The 23,949-nt window shown below is 38.7% G+C and overlaps 1 protein-coding gene across 1 annotated transcript; it reads right to left on the bottom strand.

Moving 5' to 3' along the window:
• Window positions 1-1,638: 1,638 nt before the first annotated feature.
• On the bottom strand, window positions 1,639-23,949 carry LOC145787130 (multidrug resistance-associated protein 1-like). The gene is made up of 38 exons (XM_082598856.1): window positions 23,865-23,949; window positions 23,221-23,397; window positions 22,540-22,665; window positions 22,209-22,349; window positions 21,814-21,930; window positions 21,265-21,398; window positions 20,478-20,606; window positions 20,111-20,196; window positions 19,673-19,796; window positions 18,823-18,997; window positions 18,383-18,503; window positions 17,764-17,897; window positions 17,282-17,383; window positions 16,627-16,728; window positions 16,073-16,219; window positions 15,715-15,866; window positions 13,424-13,550; window positions 12,884-13,060; window positions 12,650-12,718; window positions 12,233-12,331; window positions 11,768-11,851; window positions 11,551-11,665; window positions 10,898-11,018; window positions 10,254-10,419; window positions 9,767-9,887; window positions 9,356-9,442; window positions 8,839-8,989; window positions 7,542-7,701; window positions 7,022-7,112; window positions 6,415-6,523; window positions 5,472-5,604; window positions 5,203-5,304; window positions 4,945-5,091; window positions 4,425-4,583; window positions 3,808-3,974; window positions 3,614-3,728; window positions 3,118-3,197; window positions 1,639-2,969 (listed from the first exon to the last, which is right to left on the bottom strand). Exons 1-38 carry the CDS (start codon window positions 23,901-23,903, stop codon window positions 2,855-2,857), a joined length of 4,701 nt encoding a protein of 1,566 aa, XP_082454982.1. The 5' UTR covers window positions 23,904-23,949; the 3' UTR covers window positions 1,639-2,854.

The following is a 23,949-nucleotide window of genomic DNA, read 5'->3' as shown; positions in this document are numbered from 1 at the left end:
GCTCTTGCTCAAGCGCCCAATAGTTGATCAGTGGACGTGGTAAAGAAGCCAACTTATTTTCGTATCTACTATCAAGCCCATTGTTCTTGCTTTGCGTGACAAAACCCAACGCTTTTGGGGGTCGCTGATGTCACCTGACGAGTGTCAGTCAGACGATGTTGCAGCTTGGTGTAGATCGAACGTCTTCATGGAACAACATAGAAGGGAGAGATCACATTAGAAGCGTTCACGTCGCGATCCCTGTCAACAGGTAAGCACTTTAACAGCAAAGTTTCAGTAACTCAAGAAAACACGAGCCAATCAGAAGCTTTTGTCGTATCCAGACTTACGCCCGGTGGTTGAAGATTTAGATTAAGTGAACGGGAAGGCATATACAATACATTATACAACCATACGCTCGTTTCTGAGCACCAAGAAGTTTTGTTGCTGTTTTCTCTACGTAGACTTCATGCCATCTTCCACAGAAGTGAACCACTACAAGTTTACAACAATAATAATTGTAAGCGCTGACAAGTAGCCTAGGCTAAACACAGTGAAACCATACGCCATGTAGCTGACAAAACAAGTACTTAGGCTAAATTATTGAACTCTAAAGTACATCACCACTTTTTGTTAAAATATATACTCTAAGATCTAAATCAAATATAAGCACTTTTTGTAGTAATTATTGTTTACTCTTAATAGATCTAACTCAACTGAACAAACCTTACCTGAATTTTACGTTCTTACGTCACAAACAACGCAGCTTCTGATTGGCTGGTGTTTTCTTGACAGTTACTGAAACTTTGCTGTTAAAGTGCTTACCCTATCAACACACTAGTAGCCTAGTTGCGAATTCTACTAAAACTTCTAAAGATAATACGCTATTTTTTTTTCGCGCAACGCTCAGAGCTCAAGATGGATACCATTACATCTTGCAGGTTTACAATTTTCCATATGAAATGGATTTGTTTCTATCGGTTGAGTGGTGAGAACGTCTGCGTGACGTTCGAAAGGACATGGGTTCGACACCGCTCCAGAGCACGCGTCTGTGTCTCGGCAGGGCACTTAATGGCATGCCAAAATAAAGGAAGCAGTTGACTCGAAGACCATGGACTTCTAAATAGTAGAATCTGGACTGGAAACGCAGTGTACAACAGTTGGCCAACAGCCAAGTTTAGGGTTAGTTACTAAGGTATCCAAAAACCTCCCTTAGCGAATAACCCTAACTCGTACAGTGCTGGTACTGTACGAGAAGGGGTGGGGCAGCAACTGAAAAAGCACTAAAATAAGAACTGGTAGCTTTTTGGCCAACTGTTGTACACTGCGTAAAGTCGGTTTCCAGTCCAGATTCTACTATTTAGAAGTCCATGTCGAAGACTATATGTCACTTCGCTGCTTCCTGTCGTCCGTTGTATCGCATCTGTGATCGCAGTGTACTGTATGTTATCGCAATGGGCGCAAATAAAAACACGATAATTATTATTATTATTGCTCCGTCTCATCATTAGTGAGACAGGATACGCTATATAGTTTCTTACTCGGACCACAACCAGAGAAGATCTTCGTGTCCATCTTCAAGCATGACACATTCATATGGTCTTGCTGAGTGTTCCGACTGAAAATTGACTCCATAATGCCACGATAACGCTATTGCTGAAAGCATCGCCATTTAATATCAAGCATAATTGAGTGATCACAAAGAATTAACTTCACTTGTACGAGAACGATCGGAGGAACTTCAGTTCAAATACTTTTCAAACATGTGAAAAATACAAAACAATACCTTGAAATAGTTCAGGAAGTTTTTTGTCAGTGGTGGGATTCACCCGATTTGTGCAAACTGGGTCTTAAAGTGACCAACGGTAAATCGGACAGTTAGTGGGTAAGAACAGCTTATTATTTATTAGCCTAGTAGATATTTTTCGACGAAACAGGCCAGGATTGCAAACTGGGTGAATCACACTACTAAAGTAAATGCATGTTGTCACATATTGTTTTTTCGTTGTGATAGTCAGAAATAAAAACAAACTGAACTGAAAGTTTACAGATCACAAATAGAACGCGAGGATCGAAAATCTCAAAAGAACGGGAAAATAGAAAACACGGATTTTCGACAAAATTGAAAAAGCATCGAAAACTTAAAACTACCGTGGTTTAATGGTGTTGAGTAAACAGGAAAAAATAAACGAGTAATTTTACACATTGCAATAAAACTGTACAAGCTGTTTCAATTGGTCAGGTGAAACTCATTTGCATAACTGGATGTACAACGTGTAACTTTAAACACTATGCAATAGACAAAAATGATCGTTCCCCGCACAGAAATATCTCTGAAGATCACATCAGAGAAAATGTTTTAAAGTGCATTGTGAAGCAATTACAAAGAATGTCACTTGTTAGTAGCTGCGGTCTACAATTACCCGCAAGAACCAGGTTTCAAGAAAAAGAAGCATTGAACACGTAGCTACACAGCAGTACAAAGAACGAGCGTGATTTAAACACGTTACAAAGAGAGAGGTAGGCCTACTACAAAAATGTTTCGCGTTAGAATAAAAAATGATAGTTTCAAATCAAATTGATTCAGGAAAGTTTTGTGTAAGTGGGCCTAATAAGCTTATTCGTGTCAAAAGGTAGGTAGGTTTGCATTGACGGAAAATAATTAAAGTGAATTAAGAAAACTAAAATTTATAACTAAATAATCTCTTAACTTACATGATCAACTAACTACTCTAATAAACTCTTTATAACATAAATGGGTAGATTTGTAGGCTATCACATAGCAATCACTATTAACAACACTATTGTGCAAGAAAAACACGAGACCAGCCACTTATATACAACATCAAAACTAAGTTAAAGATTACGCAGTCAATCATTGTGCTACTAGACCAGCATCTTTCGCCATGGAGTAGAATATCCCTTTCGCCTCAAGCAGATTGTTGGGGGTGTCGTACTCAGCCACCTTGCCAGCATCCATGACAAGAACTCTACAGGATAGAAAAAGTAACTGTGAGGTTGGAATATGCAGCAAGCAGTTAATTTATTTGCAAGTGAGCCTGGTATTGTCATTTGAACATTTCTGCCCATGTTAACCGCTCAGAGACCTGGTGCCCGCCGGTAGAACGGGGTACTCACCTTGTGCTGTCCATGATGGTGTTCAGACGGTGCGCGATGGTGAAGGTTGTGCAATCTGCAAACTGCTTACGTATGGTCGCCTGAAGATAAGAACCAAATCAATGCAATGCAACACGTTCTGCCAACTCACGTCCACACATGTGATTACTTCGATATCGGCTATTTGGTCGAGTGATGTCTAATTGGGTATCGGGAGATCGTGAGTTCGAATCTGACCAATGGCAATAACACACAACTATGCCTTGGAGACACTTATGATGACACGTTTAAAGATGGACACGAATATTGGCTTCCTTTTCTTTCTTCCACATAATTGAAATCTTTACTGACGAGTATAAGCCGATAGGACAAAAAAAAACTTTTAAGGTTTGGAAGAATATATAAATAAAAACACTTTGTCGAAGTGATTGGAGAAGAAATGATTGCAAAACAAGTGATATAGATTGTGGATACGATCTTTTTACGCTACGCACAATTCCTCAACAGCTTCTGTCACCTGAATGAGGTTATCCGTTTCCAAATCAATGGCAGCGGTAGCTTCGTCAAGAACAAGGATTTTTGACTTCCGAAGAAGAGCTCTTGCTAAGCAAACGAGCTGTCGCTGGCCAACGCTGAAAAACCATAACATAATATAAAAAATAGCAACAATTCATGTCACACGTTTGTAAAGACTGTGGAGCTTGAAATTACCTCAAATTTTCTCCTCCTTCGGCAATTTCGTGTTCTAACTTCTTCGGGACGTTGGAGACAAAGTTCTTCAAGTGAGAATGCTCCAGAGCGTTCCAGAGTTGCTCATCGGTATAAGAATCAAATGGATCAAGGTTCATCCTCAATGTTCCTGAGAAGAGGACTGGATCCTGGAGTAAAATTGAGGAGCTACATTGTTGGTTCGAATTGAAGTTTTTTATGAAGTTGTCAACTCTTTCTCATGGGAACATATAACTTAGTCTACAACCTAATATAGTCTCAGATTCAATCTACTATGGTTGGTTAATGGTTATGTAAGGCGTTGGTAAAATCATTCGGAATAAGTATTCATACAGTTGAGTATGAATCTGCAAATGTCATGTGCTTCGGTTTGCTCGCAAGACAATAACGTGATGGGTAAATTAGACTCGCTCAAATATATTAATGAACCTCAATGCTACGGACACGTTAGTATACTGTTACCACAAATGTAACAATCCATGATGCATGAGCAGTGAGCACCTTTCCAAAATATCTCAATCAAACACGAACATTTCACATCAGTTGCTTAAACAAGATCATTGGTAATTAAACTATAACTTCAAGAAGTTAAGCGAGACCTGCGGAATGATTGACAGCTTCGATCTTAGCGCGTGCAGTCCCATCTTGCTGATGTCAAGACCATCTATCCTGATCTCTCCCTCCGCGGCTTCTATGATACGGAACAAAGCTAAAGTCAAGGATGATTTTCCAGCTCCAGTCCGTCCAACAACGCCGATCTAGATCAGACATGAAAACATATTGAAATATGGCTACAGCAGTAACCATCCAGTCTGTGGGATTGAGTACAAGTTACGGATAAGAAACTAAAAGGTGTACTTTTCTTAGCATAAAAGTATGTCCATTGTCCACCTTAAGGCGTAGTGGAAATACACAGATAATTACAGTAGAACTCGGCTGTGGTGACATTTCGCTATAATGACATTTGTTCGAAGGTCTCTTCAGTTGTCACTGTAGGCGCGCTTACTTCAACTACCAATACAACTTGATTGATGACATCATTAATCTTAAGGGTGCAATGCATTTAGCTATGGCGTTGCCATGTGACGAACATGATGAGGCAGAGGATTTCAACTTCACCTTCTCTCCGTTATTCATTTGCACATCGATCTTCTTCACAACCAAGTCCAGGCCTTCTCTGTATCTGGTGCTGTAATTCTGAAACTTAATCTCCCCGAACTCTGGCCACGGACGAGGGGGTTTGTACTGATCAACAAACAAAGGCGCCTGCAGATGAAAGAAAAAAGATGTGATAGTCATGTTTTGTGGAATAAAGATGTGATGAAAATCGTATTAATACGTTGCTTCAACGTCTGGAAAGCGTTGAGTTTTGTTTACCTCTTGTTTGACGTTGGCGTACTCTTCGACTCTCTCCACGGCGACAATGTTGGTTTCGGCTTCACTGGCGTTCCGTACAATCCAGTTCAGTATCATTGTGATCTGAGGTTGGAAGCAAAAACCAAACTGACAAAAGTTGTCTTTTTTACATCGCTTCAACGTCGTCAGACGTATAAAAGCGACAAAGTTTGTTAGCCAGACAAAGACTACACAGTGAAAGTACACAGTGAATATTTTTGAAATGACAATCAGAAAGTATGCTGAGTTACCTGCATAGCGTAGGAAATGGACAGGCCTACTTTGCCTGGGTCGATACCACCTTTATCTCGGTCCACCACAACAAAAATGGCAGCGAACAAGACAATCAAGTTACCGACGACTTCCATACGAACGCCTAACCACCTACAAAATCATTATTCACTTATCTGCTAAAAACGAGAAAACAATTTTCGTGACTTTATTTAATGCGCAGTGGTTTTGTTGCGTGTGATCTTTTGACAGGTCTAGTGCTCATCACGCTGTGGTTGGCTGATACTTTATTATTTCATAGCAAAGATTATATGAAAAGTAAAACAGAGTAACCTTAGCGGGTTTAACATACTTTTTTACACTTTTTTACACATAAAAATATAACACAATTAAAATGAACTCAAACGTTTAATTATGTTATATTTTTGTGTGTAAAAACAGTATGTTAAACCCGCTAAGGTTACTCTGTTTTATTTCTCTATGGTTCAACAAAGCAAACTCTCTACAAAAGCTTTATTATATGAAATAGCACACCAAGTTTAGTTTTCACATCGCACTCGATCGTTTTAAAAATTAAGTTTTGCATGATGTGTTCAGCGGTTGCTGTACACGATAGCAACGGACGTGTCTGTACTGTGCAAGTGTGCAACGCAAAGAGAAACCCATTTCCAACATGGCTATAATTGCTAGCAATAGACATAGACTACATGACACATAAAGGCAAAAGTAAAGTATCTCCAATTGTTTAAGACTTGGGAAATTCCTTCGTCAGCGGGGCCTAGTCACCCTCAACGATGTATTGTGATATAGTAGCCAGTTGAAATCTACGTAGGTTAAAAGTCACTAATCCAACTATGCAATGAAGAAAGTAGCAACTAATAGACACGGGAATCGAATCCCATACTCTAGCATAGAAGATGACCACGTTAACCACAACGCCATCTCAGCACATAGACATCAAACCTGTTGGAGGTGACGTTCGGGAAGTAAGCTCTTTGGTTTGTGTCCAGTTTCGTTTCGTTTTGTTTGATGAAGCTCCTCTGCAGCCGGTACGCCCGGATGGTGCTCGCACCTGAGAAAAATCGGAACCAGATTTGTATCGGGTCGGAACCAGATTGGTATCGGGTCAGAACCAGATTTGGATCAGGTTGGAACCAGATGTCCGGTCGGAACCAGATTTGCATCGGGTTGGAACCAGATTTGTATCGGGTCGGAATCAGATTTGTATCGGGTCGGAACCAGATGTTAATAGGATCTGAATCTCGGCATCACAAAATATTTTGAGATATTTTTTTTCTAACTCCTGATGTTTATTGCTGCAGAAGTGTAGTTTTTTGCAAACTAAAAGTATAGTTTGGAATATACGGTATTTACAACTGTATTATTGATATGCTAAAAAGGCCATTTTGGTTCCTTAAAACACTTTGAAAAAATGCAAACTGCAGCTGTAACAATTACAATTGTTGTGTATTTCAAAATAGATAAGACTGGTGATGGATTCATGAGATGGAAGTCGCAGAAAAACATGTTTTTGGCGATACATTGGTTAGTCGTTGCGCTTTCATCACACCTGCCAGGGTTTCACTGAAATGCGAGTATATTGGAGATCGGCTGATCGATTCCAACCTCTTCAATTGACGAGATGTGCGGACATAGAATCTCTGCAAATATAAAATGTGGAAAATTTTATTATTGTTGTCAAATTTGAACAAATTTTTGAAAATTTCTGAAAATTTTGAGAACTGTTTCCATTTTTTTTTTTAGAAATTTTGAGATTTTGAAAAATGTTTACAGTCACAAAATATAAAACGAATGTAAACGGTGTTTCGCGGTTTGAAGTACGTGAAGGCAAAAAAGGGGGAATTGTGATGGATAAAATAATTTGAGAACTTCAATTGTATTTCAACTGGTAAGACCAAGAATGCTTTAAAATAAAAATTTTGGGGTTACAATTTTCCCGAACAACAAATTTCATTCACAATGTGAATCTTTGCCCAACACAAAACTGACCAACATCTAGTCACAAAGCAATCAATGCTGTAAAAAATAATAATTTATCACCAGCAAGACACCATCGACCATTCTCCCACCTGGACAAAGTAGTACATGATCATGACCGGCACAATGACCGCGGCGAATATGGGGGTGCTGTAGATGATCACGACTATGGTGGATATGGCCATGAAGAGAGTCTGCAGGAACCCTGCTATGCTCCTTGGAATGACTTCATCGATGAGGTAAATATCCTTGCTGGTAGGACATAAAAACAAAACATAGTTGATTTTTGCAACATTTAGGCTTATTTTGGTTGGGTAATGTTTTAAGTCAGGGGTGGGGAACCTGCGGCCCGCGGGCCAAATGCGGCCCGCGTGACTGTTCCATGTGGCCCGCGTTAAAATTGGGCTCCTTGTTTGCAAAAGTGAAATCATTTGAAGCTAAACTACATCTGTAGAAAGTACAACTTGAAACCAATAATACCGCACATTTCCCTACCTTGCAAGAGCAAAAGCCTTTTACAACAACCAAATATGCCCATGTGTGTGTCAATCTTATGGAGACATTTAATGCAGGATTTTTAGACATAAAGAGTAAAGAAATGGAGTTAGATATTTTTGCCTCTTCTTTCAATGTGATTGCAACTGATGTTCCTAGTAACTTCCAACATGAAATAGTAGAGCTCCAGAATGACTGTACGTTGAAAGCGATGTACCAAAACGTTTCACTGCTCAACTTTTATCAACGCTACATAAATGCTGATGATTTTCCAGTCATGCGGAAATATGCTTTGAAATATGTGTCTCTGTTTGGAAGCACCTACCGTTGCGAGCATTTTTTTTCCAAATTGAATCTAACAAAAGTCGGCTTCGCTCCAGATTGACTGATAAAAACCTGGAGATGCAGTTAAGAGTTGCAACATCTTCCGTGTCAGCAGACATCACACGACTCACCAAAAATAAAAGCTTTCAGCCCTTCCACTAGCTGTGAAAGTGAAATAAATCATTGTCTACTTCGCTACATTTTTTATCTGTAAATAAAATTTCGAATTTTTTAGTGGCCCGCCAATGTTATTTCTCATTTTATGTGGCCCGCAATACTAAAAAGGTTCCCCACCCCTGTTTTAAGTGGACGAAAGGCGAGGAAGTATATCATCGTGTCTACCTTGCAGGCCAAGATCAATATCAAAGTACAGTCGCTTTAAAGAAGCGTCCTTTAAGTGAATGCTCAACTGCGCACACAAAGATTTGAACCACCGTCTATCGACCTAGAAAACCCGCTGTTTAAAAGCAACATTGATCTATTTGGGTATAGCTAAAAAAACGTTTTACATTTAAAACAAATTTCTTGAGCACCAAGATTAACCCAACAGGTCCACACTGCACTTCTCACCTGAACCTGTTCACAATCCTTCCTAGGGGAGTTGTGTCGAAGAAAGACATTGGCGCTTTGAGGAGGTTTTCAAGCATTTTGTTGTGCAGAAATCTGGACGCGAAAATAGCTCCGATGGCAAAACTCAATGCAGTTACCATCACGAAAAAGGCTGAAACATAAACAAAAAAGTAATCAATCAAGCGGAACATAAAAATAATCACGTGGTCTCTACGCTCCGCATGACCAATAGCAGTTGACCATCAAAAAACGAAAATGGTTTTCAATAAAAAAAAAAAAAAGCGTAGGTCATTAAACAATCAAAATTTCTGGCGTTAAAAAGGCAATGCAAAAGGGTTGGTAAAGAAAGCAGGTGAAAACATTTCTTTAAAGATAACCATTTATGACGTTAATATTGGTTATATAAATCTACGAAGCATACGTTTAACGTTTCTAATCCAAAACCAACATAACAGAAATTAAACTTTAAATAAAAACAATGCACAAATCAAGGCGCTAATGTGCAGAGTTACCATACCGTTCGATATTCCTAAAACTCCATAGATGGTAAGTCGGAACGTGGTGTTGGTTTGCGAACCGTTGATAACCGGATCGTTGGTCCACTCTGAAAGATAAGATGGCAGTTGGCATTGTTATTTTCAAGTTCAATTCAACAAGTCAACCGCCTGGACTACAACGTACAAAATAACGTAACAGAATCATACGGACTTGAAGTGGAGCACACTGTAATAATATTGTTCTTATATTTCGCAGTATTCTAAATTGCAATGATGGACGATAGCAAACGTAGAAAAATGTTATAAAAATATCTTTGTTTGAACGTTGTGAAAACATCTAAAACTTGTGGTTGTAGTGGGAAGCCAAAGCGAATAAAAGATTAAAGAGCTTGATTGGAAATGAGGCGACGAAATGCTAAATTACCACTTACCAGAGAGCCATATGCTAGAATACACGGTGGAAGCATTTTGCAAGGTGTAGCCAAGAACTGTGATGAAGGTTAGGATCAGACCGATTGACTTCATGTAAGAATATACGACAGCTGCTTTCACCTATATGAAGACACATAACATTGCACGACACGAAATCGACAGTTACTATTAGTTTTTAAGGAAAACTTACCCAACATAGTGGGCGGTAATGTGCCGGAAGATGATTAGACAATTAAGCGTGCCCCAAACGTGGTGCGTGGTCTGCACGAACTGGGTGGCTAAACTCAACGGCTGCCCAATACTTTTCTTGGTGTTTAGTTTTAAGCAACAGCCAACGTATCGATAGGAGTAAAAGAGAGGGCCTCTCGACCATTGGACTCACAAACCAAGTCGTTTTTCACGTTGCTTCAACGTTAACAGATGTTAACGCAAAAGAAAAAAACACTTCATGAGCAATGAAAGTCTTGAACAATATTATTGGCTCACATTTCCGATTTCAGCGGTTTCTTCGGTCATCAACTTATTTTCGGCTCCTTTCTTTTTGTCGGGTAGTTTGCAAACACGATCTCGATTTCGTTCGCTTTTCTTGCGGGATCTTTTACGCCTTGAGTCGTGATGAGGCTTCTCCGTTATTGAGGTACGACTTAACGCCCTGTACATAAAAACAACGTCATACCACTACCGTAGTTAACTAGATATGTTGTATTTACTTAAAACTTGAACACCATTGGCTGCACCTACTGCAACGACAACAGGTAATGGAATACAGATATATAGACCTGGTTTTGAACAAGCATTTCTAATGTAACTCTGTAAAGTAGAGCCTTGGTAGGTAGAAGAGTTTTGATAAAAAAAAAAAAAATTCAATAACAAGCGAGGAGATGTTTAGGCTGCCACTACGAATGGTTTGTTGTGTGTCAGTGGTTGAAGGTGTTATGAAATCAAAAACTGTTCATACCAAGCCACATAAGCTTTCTCAGTCAAAAGATGATATAACTTTATAAACCTTAACTAGAGTTTTAAACAGGCAAAGTTTCGGAGTAGAAACCACACTGCAACCTGCTATGACGTATAACTTTCTCTTTAAGCACAGCAATGAAAAATGACAAGCACTAAGTCCACTCAATCACCTTTCAAATGTTTTCCTAGCCGCGCCTGGGTCTGTGCCTACGGAACCAAAAGGTGGCGAACTGGACAGATCATCCTCTGCAAGCATGGCAGCGGTGGGACTACCAGACAGGTAGCTGGTGTCTGCTCAAGCAAGGCATGAATAACCAACTCAGTAGGTTAAGGGTAAGCGTTTCCGCCATTGTTTTTTTGATAGGGTTGGTTTTAATTTTAGGTCAGTGATGTCAAAAGTCTTGGAAAATTTTGACTGCATGGCCGAGTGGTGAGAGACCTGGTACGACTTTCGAAATGTCGCCAGTTCGACACCGCTCAAAAGCACGTGGCTGTGTCTTAGGCAAGACACTTAAAGGCATGCCTGAAGGTGGACACGAAGATTGGCTTCCATGCCTTCCCGTCCACTTAATCTAAATCTTCAACTACCGAGCATAAAGCCTGGATACGACAAAATAAGAATGTGCTTGCACTGCAAACAAAATACAAAGCATGGAGAAACGTAACGATTCTTGTATAGATATGTGTTTAAGATATTCGAAACTGTGTCCAATACATGCGCGGAAACAATCGGCCACCCCCACTAGTGGGGAACAAACCGACGATGGATTATGATGATGATAACCCAAATTAAAAACTGAATTGTTCATCTCAGTTGACTGACCGTTTTCTTCTTCCTCCTCAGTTTCTTCGTCACCGTTGTCCTCTTCATTCGCATAATTTTTCAAAAATTCAGCAAACTGGCCATTTTTCTTCAATAGTTCGTTGTAATTTCCAACCTAAGAGTTAAATAACATACAGCAAAATAAACCAGATTAAACCGGAATAAACCGACCAAACGTAAGCAAGGTTTCCTAATTTTAACTAAAGCCTTGGCCTACCTCTGACACGCGGCCGCCCACAAGCACGTATATGTTGTCCACTTGAGGAAGGAAGGATACGCTATGAGTCACCAACACCCTTGTCTAAAACATGAAAGTAAAAAATAAAAAACACACGATCATTCTAAAAGGGAAACGGATAACCTTGGAAAAAATAAGGTTAAAATTGAAGCGGACAAAGAATTTAAGAGTTTATTCACTTCTCGTATGAAATGCTTTGATTTTGGAAGTCTGCTTACGTATGTTTTTCTATTCGTGTGTTATTTCATCAAGCAAAATAGGCTGCAAGCTCTTTGACGTTCTTTGGTTTTACATCTTTAAACCTAACCAAAGTCACGTTTCTAAATTATATGATCATAAACCGGGTTGTGAAATTGGAATGCAAATTCGATTGTTTTGAAAATACAAAATACCATCGAAAAAACAAACAGGCTAAGGTCAAAAGAATATTTTGGAAGCAGCTACCTTTGACTGCAAGCATCCATTGGGTCCAAGCACGTTATCGAAGAGATGCTTCCCAACATGAGCGTCCACAGCGCTCAGCGGGTCGTCAAACAGGTAGACCTGAGGGGAAAGCAATTTGTATGATAAACAGTGGTAGAAATGAAATAAAGTTATTTATCGTTGCACGACTTGCGAGAGAATCGAACTCGCTTCTTACGCATTCAAATAGATCACTGATTCAAATAACAACATTTGAGAAAAAGGCGTGTTTTATTTTTTCCAAAATTTCATTTATCTCATAAAATTATGATCAAAGATTACATAGCAAAAATATGTCATTAACTGGTGAACAAATGAATGGCTGAATCAGACTATAAGAGCAAAAGTTAGCAAAGCAGCGAACCATTGCCGCTTGATTTTCGTTACGAAAACACTCACGTCACTGTCGTGATAGACTGCCCGTGCTATTGCTACCCGTTGCTTCTGTCCGCCCGACAAATTGATTCCCTAAAAGGAAAAAAAAGTGGTGTCAGTCGGTTGATTATACCAGTTAGTTTTGTATTGATTCAATATTTGTGAATGCTGTTAGTTTAGCAATCAAGATACCATTTTCACGGCGATCCAGTAAACACAATTTCCACTGTTCATATTTTATAATGAAAAAAAAATTACTCTTTCTCCGATCTCAGTTAATCCTCCGGCGGGCAACATCTCAAAGTCTTCTTTCAGGTCGCAGGCGTCCACAGTGTCCACATATTTACAAGAGTCCATTTCTTTTCCAAACAGAATGTTGTCACGGACTGTTAGGTTCTGTATCCAGGCCTGCTGGGCAACGTAGGCCACAGAGCCCTGCGCGACAAAAACAATTACTTTTCAAAACCTACCGTACTTTTTAACGCCTATGCGTCTTAGTTGCTTTTCAATAATTGGGAATAATAATTGTTGAACTGTATCATCTTTACATAAAAAAACGCTATAAAAAAACTTGATTGTTGTGAAAAAAAACTTTTTCACAAAAGATTGCACAGTTTCAAAATTTATTAATCAAAAGTTTCAGAACTTTAATTTTTTCATTACAAATAAAATGCACAAAAATCATAATTTTGAAACTCTGTCACGATACAAAACTAAACAGTAATGAAGTGAAAGGTTACCATGATCATGAATGCAAGTCATAACTGTACTGCTGCTTTATCAACCACGTCATAATACCTTGACGGTGACTTGTCCATCTATCTTCGCCATGTCTCCTAGCAAGCTGGACAGGAGCGATGACTTCCCACTCCCGACCTGTCCAACGATGGCGACCAGGCTGCCTTTTGGGACTTCCATGGTGATGCTGCCAATGCAAAAGACACATGATCTGAATTGAGAGCATGAGAGGAAGAGCAGATATGTTGTTCGAATGGGAAACATGAATACTTGTGGAAAGAAATGGCTATGAACACGAATTATTAACAAAGATTTTGCATTTAAATGGACTACAAGACACAAGATGAGAAGCAGAGGCGGATCAACGAGAGGATGGCGGGATGAGATGGAAGAACAAAGGAATAGCATTCGAATGAGAAAAGCAAACGTTTGCGTGACAAAGAAAAGTTCACAAAGGGACATCTGCCAACAGTGACATAATCGATTGACGATGATAACGAAGTTAAAACTGGACAAACACAAGGGATTGCTTTTGAATGAGTACAAGACGAAAAACGTAAACAATTTTTCTTGTGTGGTACGTACAATGAGGTATAGTCAGGGCCGGATTTACCAATAGGCTAGGCAGGCTGAAGCCTAGGGCCTCAACGTCCAGGGACCTCGAAATTCGGTTTCGAAGTTTGTAATTTTTTTTAAAACTTGATAAGTTTAAACCCTACCTAAAGTATATAAATATCAAGCTTTTCAGAGTAGAAAATTCCATACACAACTGATTTCAACCACGTTGTAGCCTAAACAGTCATTATTACGTCGTTTGCATCATAATAAACGCAATTATTACGCGCATTCGGCTGGAAGCTTCTATGTTAAAGTACAGTAGTCTTCTCTGCAAAGAACAGTATCGGTAGTTGACAATTCAGGGCTGCCACTCCTAGTGGTTTTCCACTACATCTAGTGGTTTTTGAAATAATCTAGTGGCCTTGTGGTTTTCTAGGAGAATCTAGTGTTTTTTTTTAATTTTGAGAGTGGAAGCATCAACTTTCCTTCTGTTGTTAACGAAGAAGATTTAGATGATTTGCAAGAAGAATAGGGAGCTTTGCCTCAAGCGTGCAATGCTCTCCATCATAGTGATAACCTTAGCCCACCAGAGTTTTGGCTAAAACTGAAATATTAACTACAGAGCTGTCACTAGGAGACAAAAAAATGCACCTGACGCTTTAAGAGAACTCTCTTCAAAGGAAAGGTTTAAAATAAATTCCTTTATCCCTATGCTCGACGAACTTGAAGACAATTTAAGAAGAAGAGCTAATGTAACTGCAGAAATGTTCATCTTTCTTGCTAATCTGAAAGCAACTAAGGTAGAAACTGTACGCGGCGTAGAACTTTTAAAGGAAGCATATTCGGAAGATGTTGACCCGAAACTTACTGATGAACTTCTACATTTTCATTTGTACGTGAGACAAACACAAAACCAAGGGCTTACCGGTACAGAAGAGCAATCTATTTTCTTGTCTCATGGAGATTGGAGACCATTACGAAATTATGTGCAAGAAAAAAATTAACACTGCCTTTCCTAATGTGGAAGCAATATTAAGACTGTTTTTAAGCTTAATGGTCACTAAGTGCTCAGGAGAGAGATCTTTCTCAAAGCTCAAAAGCATCAAAAATAAACTGAGATCGACAATGTCTCAAGAAAGGTTGTCCGAATGTCCGCAATGAGCATTCTGTGCATTGAGAGTGACAAATTTAAACAGATAAATTTTGATGAACTTTTGCATGATTGTGCTTAGACGAAAGCTAGAATAAAAAAATTGGTAGCCTACTCTTACTCTATTTGATGGCTATAACTATTTCTCATGTCCCCGTAAATAAACTTCACAATTATTGTAACGGTTGTTTGATCAAAGCAATTAAAATTAAAAGCAAAACTGCCTTAACTAAATTTTTATTCTTTTAATTAAAAATTTGCACCCATAAATGTGGAAAATGAAAAGAATGAAGAGTTTAATGCACTCATATTTTTAACATTAAGCAATGACATGTGATGTTGTTTAAAGAGAAATTCTAAGCTCAAAAATAGGGAGTGGCCTCACAAATGGAATAGCCTAGGGCCTTTCATGGTCTAAATCCGGCCCTGGGCATAGTCAATAAGCGCCTACACAGCACTGCTTTCAAAATTTAACAATTCCTCAGCCAACAAAACAATGGTATGCCCAACTAAATGATATAAATTAAATTCTTCCACTACCAACAAGTAAGCTCTATGCCTATGCCGACGATCTGACTACAGTTTTAATACAAAAAGTCAAAAGAAGAAAAGTCATTCAATCTTCTTCGAAGCCCAGTCTTACTTTTGCAAGGTAGGTTCTTCATCCTTGTCCCACGTGAAGGTCCCGTTTTCAACGGAAATGGCTGGTCCTGAGTCGGATGACCTATCAACGCTGTTTTTATCCAATTCCTCGGCGTTCGCAAATTTCTGAAGACGCTTCAAGCTCACGGCAGCCTGAGATCAAACTCATCATAGAAATGTACAATTCGAAGGCTTTATTGTAGTAAAAAAGGCAAGATATCTCTAATTTAGACTTTAAAAAGCTCCTGTTAGCGCAGGATTGAACAGAGCAACAAACAAAGAAGACCACCCTTTTAAAATGATTTGCACAGTCAATGTGAAACTTTAAGCCACGCGATTATTACTCACATCGCACTAACCTGGATTATGGAAGAGATGATAATGGGAAGCAGGATCAGAGGAAACTGGAGGATGTTGAAAAGAGAAATCGATACAAACACAGTTTGGGCGTCCAGTACATGGCTTCTGTCCACCAGCGCGTAGACGGCAAAAGAAACGAGGGACACCTGGAAAGATGCAATTGCATGAGGTGGGTTTTTTCATGCCCTTAAAATACTTGGTTTCAGTTAAATTTTGTTCATTAGAAATAGAATGTCAACGTTCCTGTGATAAAATCAATGTTTCAAAGTCTGTTAGAGATTTTGAGATGGATCGAAGGGTAAATTTAAAGCCAAGCAGCCTACAAATCAAAAGCAACAACAACGCAGTTCTATCGTGAAGCAACACCAGAGACGTTTGAATTCTAATATTTCTTACTCTACTTGTCGTGGAAAGGATTTCCTATTCTGGCACTTTTGTCCTTTATCACAGAAATAGAACAATCCATAATCATTAAGTCAAATACCATCCACAAGCTGATCCTGGTCACTTAAAACTGTCACTGTGGCCGCCAATTATTCTACAGTTTACTTACTAGAAAGGGAGCGCATGTCCAAGTGAAAGTAATGACTGCATTTAAGAAGGCATTATTCCTTAGCAATCTCAGCTCCTTGTTTCGAATACAGGTTACTTTTTCCTGTAACAATGCAAAGAAAAAAATGTATGTTTGATTTAACAAAAGCAATAACTTTCTGTTAAGATTTTGGTTCAACATAAACTTGTTCACTTCACAAATGTAGATACAAACGACCGGTTTAGGTCTGATGCTGCGTGTTCGCTGTGATCGTAGCGATTTGCGCTAGCTTTCGGAACACAGCTCCCTAGTCATATGCTATAACGAATTGCTTTGACACTGACTTTCGTCATAACACGTGACTAGGGAACTGTGTTTCGAAAGTTAGTGCAAACCACTAGCACAGCAAACTTGCAGCATCAGGCAAAACAGGTCGTTTGTATCTGCATTTGTGAAGTGAACAACGATCATGCTGCTAAAAGCGTAACTCAATCTATTGCATAAACTGGTTCATTTGAAGCAAGATTTGTTTCCAAAATACTAAATTGCAAACTATTTGTCTGCTCAGTGTGCTAACGATTGTTTTACATTCAACCACACAAACACATGATTATGATTTAGTCAGGACACTAGAACAGGGTTGGATGTTCTCTCACTTATATAATGAACGCCTTACCATGAATGATAATTCCCATGCGTACATCTTGAGGACTTTAATTCCATTCAAGATCTCGTTCATAAGTTTTATCCGATCGTCTTTGAGGGTCATTTGAGCAGTCTAACCAATCACAATGTTTGTTAATAATAAGAATCGGATGAAACTGTCTGATGTTATTCTTAATGCAGCCTGACACTACAATAAGCATAATTATCGGCAGGCGTTATCAAAGCGATATTTATTATCGGCAGGCGTTATCATAGCGATATATTGCTTTAGGTAAAGGATTTTTTTCACTTAAAAAGTTAAAATTAAAAAGGAAACTTAACACAAAAACCTACAACCAGAAGCGAAACAAATAAGCAAAGGAGCGAAACCTAATTTGAATTATGTCACCGTTATGTCACAACAATAAAGGACGTTTGATATGTCACAGGATCATGAAAACAGCAAGCACTTTCAATTTCATCGTTTTAAGCCATAAGAACGTTTTGACATACCTGTAGCTTGTGCGTGTAACTCCCCACAATGGCATTGATAGGCATCAGCAGTACCATGACGCCCACCCCAGCCAGTGTGGACGCCCCCAGAATATTCCAAAGGAAGTACATAGCAACGATGATCATGAACGGAGCTATAAATTACATAACGAAGTTTAACCTAAGTAGGAAAGAAGTTCATATAAGCTCTTCAATATCATTACAGGAACCAGCATTAAATCTGTCTACAGATAGACTAGGCTTCGGTAAGCGATAGAATCGGGCTAAACTGCACAGTTTCACATACCGTAAATAAGTAGGGTTTTTAGTGTGGGGCTGAGGCTGTGATAATCTTCGTGTAACATGATACGTGATTGGGGTAAAGAGTCAATTGGAATAGCAAAACAATTGTTGAAATAAACCGGGAATATCTTTACTGAGTGGTGCAAGCAGAGAGTTTTTGAAGTTTTTATTTCTAAACTTGAAATTTAAAATCACAAATCCACTACGAATTGAAAATCTCAAGTCAAAACCAATATGGCGATCGTGACGGCGCCTTAACTTGGAATTGTGACGTGGAAAAAGCGCCAAAGTAAAAGATTGTTTACCAAAATGTTTATTTACTGTATGTCAAACTTACAAGACACGACGGCGTATAGGTAAGGCACAAGATCCATGAGCCTCTGGGCGTCCACAGACATCAGGTTTGCAATTTCTCCAACCGTGCTTTGTTTTCTTGACGAATTTGAAAGAATCAACGACTGAAAAGAAGATTTTCGATCGTTACAGCGAAATCGTTGCGTTTACCGAAAAAAAAAGCGACGTCAATTTTCACATTAGTTGACGTGAAGACAAATTAGGTAACTCGTACAACAAAAGTATTGAAATTTGAAAAAGTGTTCAAAGGAGCGCATGACTCAGCTAAACATATTCTTCAATACAGCTCAAACAATCCACTACCAACGTTTTGGTACCGACTGGATTCTTTAGGTGCTAAGCGTAGATATTTTTTGAAACAACAGATATGTAGATTGTAGACCACTCACTGTAGCACAGCAACCAGGGAAATAAGTTTCTCACCTTTCGATACACAAGAGCAACGATGGCCGATCGCACTCTCAAGCCAATGCGGAAAGTGATATGGAAATGATACTGGAACACTATGCTTTGTAGAACAGCCGCAACGAACAACAAGACAGAGAGAACGTAGCCCTGCCACTGTGGAGAGTTGCTGGATACAAACGCGATCAGCAAACTGAAAGAGTGTGGAAAACTCGTTGAATTATAAAAGGGTATGTTCGCTCTGTGTGTATTGAACGAGAACAGGGATTAAGGAAAGAGCACAAGTTCATAAAATTGTGAGCTAAGATTATTTTTCTAAGAATGCCCATGGGATAACTTTGGAAGAAAAACCTTAAAAATGTGTTAATAAGGCAAGTAAGATCAACAAAGTGAAGCTTTATTTTTAGCAACTTATTACGTTGTGATTTTAAGTAAGAGTTCTAGACACAAGGAGTAGATTTCAAAATCTTAGTTTGATAGGTCAATAAAAAATCAACTTCTATCGTTTGGTCAAATTTTCAATTTTAGGTCGATTGTAGAAGAAAACCAATCATTTTTGACTTCGTTTGAGCATCTGGGAGGGAGGGTATATCCTTTTACCATCCCAGATTGGTAATAGTTCCTGGACTACAGAATAAGGATGCTAGGAAGCAGCCAATCCGTGGTCTCATGGTTCCATACATCCAGACCTTTCGCTCTATTTGTTGGACGAAGGATGATAGAGGATGAAGAGTTTATGGCATGATCTTCGGTCTGGACCACAGCACCCTACTTACAGGAAGGGTAAAATGCCTGTGGTGCACGGTTGAGCATCGGCATTTACAGTCAAAATTGATGTATAAAGATATTGAACAAAAAAGTTACCCACTTTAGGATTTGAGGGCTCACGAACGTCAAACTGTCGCTGACAAGCTTTAGCAAAGTGCTGAAGACCAGACTTGGTCCAAACGTTTTGAGCAAGGCTTTGAACAGAGATGGGCCGTTTTTCTTTTCTGAAATTGTTAACGATTTCACAAAAACGCAGTGGTTCGAATTTACATTGATTACATCCTTCCAAAGTCTGCTGACGTTAAATCAATGTTAAAAAGCACTGTCTTGCTGACTGAGATAATGGCAGGTTTTAAAAGTTTTTATTTTCGATTAATTTATTTTCATACATACAAACAAAAGCCACTTCTACTTAACCTACACCATGTGAAAAAGATGTCAACTTCATAGAGCAACTTGCATTCGCTCTAGTTGTTAACATAAGTCGTGAAGAAAACACATAAACCATTGTGAAGGTTCTGTTTACTAACACACTTACTCGATGGTTGTTCAATGAGGACTTCTGTATCTGGATTGACGGAGTGAGACGTGTTTGAAAAAGTCTCTTCCGGCAACACGCTTTTCCTGTCAATAACATTTTAATAATAAAGGATGCAAATCGACTAACTTCATAAGCTGGCAAACATCATTTCAACGTCGCCAGACGTCGTCGCTGGCTTGGTCAATGCTCAGGTAGAGCCTGATGACTCTGTGTTGGCCGATTTGCTATCTCACATATGAAAATAACAAAAAAGCAAATCAATACAACACTCTTAGTTCTAACTCGGCGCAACTGCCCGGGACTTATAACCTTAAAATAGATGCGGACCACAGTAATTTGGGATTGAGGTAATGATGAGTGATACCTGTATCTTTCCTTTTCTTTTTCCCAAATATGTAGAAAATGCCTGGAAACCCTCCCGGCTTTGTCTTCTCGATGAAGATCCCACAAGTCTTCAGTCACAATTGGGCGCTTGTAGCCGGTCATGATCATTCTAGAAAGTTCGCAATTTCACTGTTGTCATCAATCAAAGCTCATCACGAACGGATAAAAGAAGTTGCATTTAAATCACTCTAACCAAGACGATACGAAAAGTAGCAGAATTTGCACCGAAGTCGTCAGAATTGACTTCTATGCAAAACTGCGGTGAAAAACAAGGGTAGGGATGGGAGAGATCCCAGCTAGCAAACCAGGCCTAGTTTCAATGACTCAACATCTGCAAACCTTGAATCAACGTAATAAAGAATTGGTTTGTTGCCTGAAATCAGACAAGCGGTAGTATTTCTTACGCACAACTTCTTGTTGAGACTGCGTCCTATTATCTGTTAAGCTTTGTGAATTTTCGTTTTAAACTCTGATTGGCAACTTCACGCGATTTTCCATGCACTCATTGCGGCTTGAGTATTTTACAAAGATGTTTACTTGTTGTTTATAACCACAAAAACGCATTAATTGTTATCATAAAGGTAAGTGATGGGGACATAAAAGCATCTACTGTAAAATTTATTTTTTCAATCACAGTATTTGTTTATCTTTTATAACCTCTAGAACGATATAGTGGCAAAATGGATTTGAGTGTCGTGTAAACCAATTTGACGATTCAAAATCTACATCGGTTAACATTTAAGTTACATCAATCTAAGTGGACCCACTTGTTGAACCAGTCGTATGTGATCTGTGAAAGAAACGACGCCGATGCCTCGGGGAGGGGTTGCAGCTTCGTTTCGATGATGTCACGCGCCTGCTCGTCATCTGCTAAAGTCAGTGGCTTCTCAGCGAAGGGGTCCTAAAGACAAGATGCACCATAAAGCAATCAAACAAAATTATCAAAAAAAGCTTACTGAGGAACCGTTCTGTGACTTTAAACCTGAGAAATTCAATTGATGGCTCTCCCCCATCTTGGAGGATGATGGTCTTCGCATAAACGGTAACGATGAGTTTTTAAAGAAGAAAGAAATTCAATTAACATAATGGACATTAAGGTTGGCTTTTTGTCTTCTTGTCTACTTAATCTAAAAAACTGTTTACCCACAGATATAACCTTAGTTGCGCAAAAAAAAAAAAAAAAACTTTTGAACATGTAAAGTATAGCACGCATAAAATGTAATTTCTAACATATTCATTATCTTCAAACTAGCTATCGCAGCTACGGATCATAGGATATTTGTTTGAAATTATTGAATAAATTGAGAAACACTTACATTGGGAGGCAGAGCATTTGGTTTGTCTACAATGAAGCACATGACTACTTGAGCCAGGACACAAACGTAAGACAAGAAGACAGTGACGCACCTCCATAACTGTCTGTCAGGTATAGGCTGCAACAGAAAGAAAGTTTCGTGAAGGCGAACTTTAATGAAGGTAGGCTTTGTTGCTCTGTAAGAGTGATTTTTTCAATTACAGGTCATAGAAAAATGAATTAAAACTAATTAAAACCGTTGATTGAAGTAAAACTTATGATGCTTTCATCATACAATGAGAAACGAGAGTAGTCCATGTAAAGTTTTTATTTCTTCAACTTGGTGTACAAATAGAAATCAGTACAAAAAAGTTACAATTCCGCAATCAATGTTTAGAAACAAATTGCAAAGCATACCTTTGGCCCCAGCAAAACATCGACTTTCATTTTGACTTCAAAAGCCCACAGGATCAAGTACAAAATCCAGAAGCAAGTCAATATCCCGGAAGAACGGGTCCCTTTCAACCGATCGTAATGGATGATAAAAACTGCCTTTGCCTAAAATGTGAACACGGAAGAAAAGTTATCTTACAAAAAATTGAATGAAATCATCTTCCATTTATAACAACAGTCAGCATTGACAGCTGGACTATTCAGCTGGAAAACTTGCAAAATTTCTTTAGAAGGTGATATAATATATTTTTCAGCAATCCACATAAGTTTCTATAAAAAACTCTAACGTTCTTACCATTCCAAGACCAACAACGAGAGGAGATACAAGATCAACAAAAGGCATGTCAATCTGGTGGACCCAGTTCCACATTCCACGTGCAAAGTCGACCCATGTCAGAAGCCACAAAAGAATGGCAAAAGTCTGAAAGCGATCAAAAACCAAAAAGAGAAAATGAAATTTTACCAGTCATGTATCTCTACAGTATGATTGCAATAAGTACGGTATCAAGTTCTGCAGTCGCTATTGTTACTATCATTTATTCGCATCAGGCAAGTTTGTCAATATTCAACAAAAAACACACAAAAGTAAAAGACATACAGAAGTAGACAAAAAGTACTGTGGCACAAAAGTACCCAGAAGACAATTTAACACAATCACCAGTAGATTTACCCAGGGCCCTGGATTTACCCCATCATTGTGGAAGCTCATTGAGCTCAGGTTACTTTAAAAATGGGGCTAACAAATTCTCAATGGTGAAAATTATAATACAATCCATTAAAAAGTTACAATTGATTACATACAGAGAAGGTACCTTTTTGCTGGTAGCAGGTTAATCAAACTACGGTTAATCAGCATAATGTTAAGAAATTAGTAAAAAACTCCGCATTGATTTGTCCTCTATCAAAAATACTTCGATGATACGTCACACCAAAGTACACGTCATAATTGAATCTACTTACGTATTTCATGACTTACAAGTTTAGCAATGAAAAGTCCAGATATTGGGATGTAAGAGTCGTATGATTTTCGCTTGATGCAAATATATGGCATCCCAGCAACAATCAAAAACAGACACGGGGTTAAGTCCAGCACGATCCGCTGAAAGCAGTTACTGAGCTTTGGGTTGGTGGTGTTGAAATCATCATTTAAGTTCTGGAAAAGAAACGAAATGAGTTGAATTTGTTGTTGCAAAAATCAACTAGGCAACGTATTAATTCTCTCTACCACGCCAAGACCACGTTTAGCTGTAAAACAATTTGAAAACACACTTTAAGCATGCGTTAGATTTTGTAAGTCTATGCAACAAAAATAAGCGTCCGCTCATCCCAAATTATCAAAAAACAGTATGATTGGGGCCTTTTCATCTATAAACTTTACAAGGCCAAGCTTTGAATGACAACAGAAGGGAACAATTAATCAAAACGAAAGCTTTACAAAGTATTAATGCACAAATCACTTGTTAGTTCTAATGTCATCCTATGATTAAAAATTTGACCACAATTCCTGGCTATTAAGGTTTGTTTGCTGCAACAACGAGTTTTCACAAGTCCCCTCAATTATGTGATACTATCACAAGGCTATTAACTAAACATTGACCAATGAAACTATGGCAAACTTACGAAGAATTCTTCACTTCCACAATAGGTTTGAAGATCCATGTTGAAATAGTTACCAATTTGATCAACGAAATACTATATATTGGCC

Source organism: Aplidium turbinatum, chromosome 18 (assembly GCF_918807975.1).
Source record: "Aplidium turbinatum chromosome 18, kaAplTurb1.1, whole genome shotgun sequence".
NCBI lineage: Eukaryota > Metazoa > Chordata > Ascidiacea > Aplousobranchia > Polyclinidae > Aplidium > Aplidium turbinatum.
This window is presented reverse-complemented; position numbering and strand designations above follow the sequence as displayed.